Source organism: Propithecus coquereli, unplaced genomic scaffold (genome assembly GCF_000956105.1).
Source record: "Propithecus coquereli isolate 6110/MARCELLA unplaced genomic scaffold, Pcoq_1.0 Scaffold441, whole genome shotgun sequence".
Lineage (NCBI taxonomy): Eukaryota > Metazoa > Chordata > Mammalia > Primates > Indriidae > Propithecus > Propithecus coquereli.
The window spans coordinates 2413865-2418683 of record NW_012150186.1 but is presented as its reverse complement, the minus strand read 5'-3'; the positions used below and the strand labels follow the sequence as shown (position 1 = coordinate 2418683).

Here is a 4819-nt window from a genome sequence, read left to right as displayed (position 1 = left end):
ACATAGTAATTGGTAGAAACAGAATTTCCAAAATCCTGGCTGTCATGGAGCTTTTGTTAATCTAAAATCCTTCCATTCTTATTTTCTTCTTTGCCTCTGTGAGAGACTGAATGAATAGATAGAACTGGGTATGGCTCAAATAGGTGGTGTGACCATTTCATTTTTCGGTATTTCTGAAAATACTGAAACAAAATTTTAACTAGTTCTATCTTATTTCTGTGATCTCAAGATACCTAGTTTGCATTGGATAAGACTTTTGTTTACATAGTTGGTAAAAAAATTCTTTCCTATTTTTCTTAATTACTATAGGTATATATACATATCATACCTTCCTTTGGAAAACCATTTTTCTATTCCAGGTAAGCTTAGTGAGGCTACAGATCACAGAACTCTGTCTCATTATAGGAAGTGGGTTCATAATTCAAGCAGGTCTCACTGCTTTGGTCACAGTTAATTGGTTCAAGAATACAAAAACATGATCTAAGTATGGCCAATCTGTCTTCTCTGGGATTGATGGAGTTGAGAGATGTCCTTTTGGTAATGGAAGTGATTTGAGACTACTGGTTGCCATCTTCTTTGGACTCAAGAGAAAATGACTCCACAATGCTGAGAGATAGAGTAGAGAAATTCAGACAGAAGACTTTGACCTAGCTATTCATGGTCTATCCCTGCCTTTTTTGAGTTAAATGAGCATAAATTTATGCTTAAGTGGGTTTCTGGGCCTTCAAGTTTTACTATGTTTTTACGGAAGTATTATAAAATATGCATGTAGACAATGGTTATAATGAATATGAATTATAACTTTCCATTATATGAACAAATATAGAACTGTCTACTGTTCAAAGAATAGTTTATCTATTTTATTTTCAAAACTAGTTTGTAAAACATTTACCTATGACTTCTAAGTGATTACAAAACATTATTTTAATAGTTCTGCTTTTTTATCATACCACAAAACCACAATATAGCTAGAAAGACAAAATGTTTTATTTTAAAACATTGGAAAAACATTAAAAGACAAATGTCCATTACATAACAATGAATGTTAAATATATGGAAATTGTAATCTTTTAAAATGTGATAGGCACTTCCAGACAGCTAAATACTGCAAAAACTACCTTCTTCTCTAATTAATCAATAATACTTGATATGATAAAAAAATACCAAAAAGACCCTAATTATTCAATCAAAGTCATCATCTTTGGGTTCAACTTATTAATACAAGTTTTGTCCAAGATGTTCCTGACACATGAAGCTTCCAGTTGAATTTCAGAAATGTTAACAAAAGTATCTTCCTTTTTTGCCTGTGAATGTTTGAGTATTGCTGTATTGTTGGCTTATATCCACTACAGATACTGGTTCTAGGCCAGCCCAAGGGTCTTCAAGCATTGAAGGCTTGAAATAACTTTCCAACTCATTAGACATTCTTTTTTCTCTACCACGCCCTGATCCAAATGGTGTAGATGTCCTTGGAGAACCCTTTAGAAAAAAAACCATCAGTTAAAAAAACATTTAGTAGAGATAGTTGGTACTTTTTCCTTTAGCTAAAAGCTAGTGGGGATCACATTCCTGGTTAAAAGTTGTGACTTGAACCTAAATATTTTCAACTGCAAAGTCCATGCTTCCTTTAATCTAGTGTTTTTGTTTTTAAAAGAGTATTTAAATCAATTTGGTATACTTATTTATTAATAATTCCATGACCATTGTCATCACAAACACTTTTGGGTTTCTAATGTAATGACTTTGCAGTTATTAAATATAAGTGGTGATGAAATCAAGTAGCAGTGAAATAAATTTGTATTCAATTTTCTCTAGACATTTCCACTTTTTTCAGGAGAAAAAATTTAAAGTTTCTATGCTCTATCTTATGAAAATTTTCCTTACTCCTTTGCTCCAGGCAGTGGTGTTAGTTTAGAATACACAAAATTGGAAAACCACCGAGCAGATGGAAGTCGTAATCCACAGCAATCCTAGACACACCAGAAATACTCCGTCTCTTATATTCATTGTCACTGAGAGAAATGGGAAACTTCTACTACCACCGATTTTCCCTTGAGAGAACTTGGAGCAGAAACCAGTGTAGCTCGAAAAAAAGATAAAGGCAAGAATAAAAAGAAAAAGAAAAAAACGTGATAACTGTAGAAAGATGGCACCAGCCTTTAACCTAGGTAAGCGCTATCCTGGGGACTCATTCACTTTTTTCCCCCCACAAGAGCCCAGGGGCTCAGAATAATTTACTGAGACAAATTGGCAAGGCCGCTGGCAAAGAAGAGGAAATGGAGAATTAGAAAAATCTGTGAGTGGCAGTGCACTGGTTAAAAGCTCTAGAACAGAATGTATGCTTCCGGCACTTTTTTAGGCTAATCTTCAGAAAGTTACTTAACTTCTCTAAGCCTCAGTTTACTCGTCTGCAAAATAGGGCTAACAATAGTATCTCACCTCATAGAGGATTAAACAAAATAATCCACGTACAGGGAATATTAGTACCATGCCTGCCATACAGTAAGAGCTCGGCAACGCTGGCTATTATTACCTGGGGGTGGGTCTGCTGCTGCCCTGGGGAGTAGCCGAAATGCTGCTGGGACCCCGCGGGGGACTTGGAGTAGGAGCCAGGGTAGCCGCCAGGGGACGGAGACCCGAACCGGCCCCCTGGGAAGCTGCCGCTGTGTCTCGGAGAGTGGCTGCTCCCGTAGGGCCTAGACCGGGGCCCATACGGCGGCGTGTGGTGCGGACTCCCGTACCCGTCCCGAGGAGAGGGCGGTCGTGGTCCGCCTCCGCCTGAGGTACCCCGGAAGCTGTTCCCGCTACCCCAACCTCCTACACCCGGGCCGGGGCAAGGAGGAGTCGGGGGCCGAAAATTCTGTCGCTGCATATCAAGAGCCGGAGGCGAAGTCAAAGGACTCGACGCCGCGTTCTCCCACCGGAACTGTTACCGACCGACCCTTCGCAGAGAACTGGTAGTCCTTTACCAAAACAGTCCTCCGGCCTCCAGCGCCACATGGCACATTGGTTCCGGCGTCACAAATGTTCCGCAAGGAGCGGCGGAATAAATGGGTTACTGGATTAGGTAGAGAGATTGAGTGGATTTAAGTGAAGGAAGGAAGAAGAAAAAGGATAAAGGAAAGGTCGAGCACGACTCTAGCAATGCCCTTGCCAGTCTGGCGGCTCTGGGTTTGACGGAAGACGAGATGTCGGCCCCACAGGTGACGTGACCCCGGGGGCGCTCCGCCCCGCCCATCGGGGGCGGGGGCGGGATCTGAGGTGTTGGCAGGCGCCCCTAGTGGCTGCGGGTGGTGCCGCGCTGGGTTTACCACTCACAGCCGAACCGAGGCTAGCTGACAGACGCGCGATGCTCGCGATGCTGGCGACGCTGGCGAGGGTGGCAGCTCTGCGGAGAACCGGCTTCCTCTCTGGCCAGGGTGGCGGGAGGGGGCTGTGGACAAGCCACCCGCAGTCAGGTACCCTCCGAGATTCGGTCTGCGTGGCGAAAGGGAGCCCAGCCCCAGCTTTCCTCGTGGGGGCATCCTGAAGCGAGCGCCCGCGCTTTCATGAAGTCTGCTGTCCCGGTAGCTCGCCCTTTGGCCTTTCCCGCCTCCTCGCCCCCTCTCTCTGTGGCCCTGTGGCCGGCCTCTCCCCGGTCTTCAGCGGCCCGGGGGTCGCCCTGCCCGGCGCCAGGGCCAAGGGCTCCCTGCTGCGGGGTCCGGGCGGGGGCGGGGGGGCGGCCCTGCACGGTCGCACTTGGTTCGTGCCTTGCCTCTCTCCTTTACCCCTACCCTCTCGGCTCGCAAGTTTAAATAACTTTAAAAATGTACGCCAGCCGCATTTCAGAAAGACTTTAGCCTGCTGCTTTGAACAATTTGGGGGAGAAGGCTATGCTGGCAAATGCCGGGCTTTATCCCCTTCCTTGCAGTTCTTGTTAAATGGAAACAGGTTAGGGAGGAGGTTAGGAAGCAGATATACGGATTTTCAGAAAGAGCAAAATGTGGCCCAAACTCTTAAAATCCTGATTGTTTAACAAACTTTTAGTCATAAAGAAAAGTATGATAGTTCAAGAATGACACCTCCTAATGAAACATGCCTTGGTACATATGCCTGTCCCAGAATTTTATTTAGAGGATGAAATTTAGATTTACTACAGTTTTACAGAACTCTCTTTACTCCCTCAGAATTTGGGAATGGTAATCCACTATGACTCTTGAAATCAACTTGTAGGATACAGAATCCTAAAGAACTTTAGGACTCATGAAATCATAGCCTAATGGGTAGCCTGGATGTGTGCTTTTCATTCAGTCTGTGCATCCTCTTGTAGCTGCTACTCCTCACTCTGTCTCTTTGACATGTTATGTGACCTACCAACTTGAAGAGTGTGGTATCTTCTCAGCTTTTATCCTCTTTGATGAATGGAGAGAAAAACACACAGGGCTTTTTTTTTGTTTGTTTATTCTGGGGGAATTTATTCACCGTGTTTCTTTACTCCTGTAGACACAAGTTGTAGAGTCCATCAAGGCAGGATAATGCCGGCAAGGGTTAGTGATACCATTAAGGCCTGAAGGCCCACTTTATTATCATGTATATGGTAGTTCAGCCCTGGCCAAAAATTCACCTTTCTGGACATTGTCTTTGGTGCTTAACTTAATGCCTGGTAATTGGCAACTCGTATATGTGTTGAATGCAAGAATGGGTCATATACATCATATAGGTCAGTGATTTTCATCTTTTAGATCAAGCAGTCGATTTTTGGGAGGGTGGAGAAGGGTGAAGGTGATGGGGACTAAAATTACTTTTATTTTATTTTATTTTATTTTATTTTTTGAGACAG

General features: G+C 43.5%; 2 protein-coding genes across 2 annotated transcripts in view; one reads left to right on the top strand and one right to left on the bottom strand.

Annotated features, from left to right (window-relative positions):
- Positions 1–973: 973 nt before the first annotated feature.
- On the bottom strand, positions 974–2995 carry MPLKIP (M-phase specific PLK1 interacting protein). Its single transcript, XM_012654528.1, has 2 exons — positions 2534–2995; positions 974–1479 (listed from the first exon to the last, which is right to left on the bottom strand). Exons 1-2 carry the CDS (start codon positions 2870–2872, stop codon positions 1279–1281), a joined length of 540 nt encoding a protein of 179 aa, XP_012509982.1. The 5' UTR covers positions 2873–2995; the 3' UTR covers positions 974–1278.
- A 329-nt stretch (positions 2996–3324) lies between these two features.
- The window catches only part of SUGCT (succinyl-CoA:glutarate-CoA transferase), a 317029-nt gene continuing 315534 nt past the window's right edge, over positions 3325–4819 (top strand). Inside the window, exon 1 of the mRNA XM_012654527.1 lies at positions 3325–3458. Coding sequence (XP_012509981.1) covers positions 3350–3458 — 109 coding nt within the window. The 5' untranslated portion in view covers positions 3325–3349. The remainder of the gene's footprint in view (positions 3459–4819) is intronic.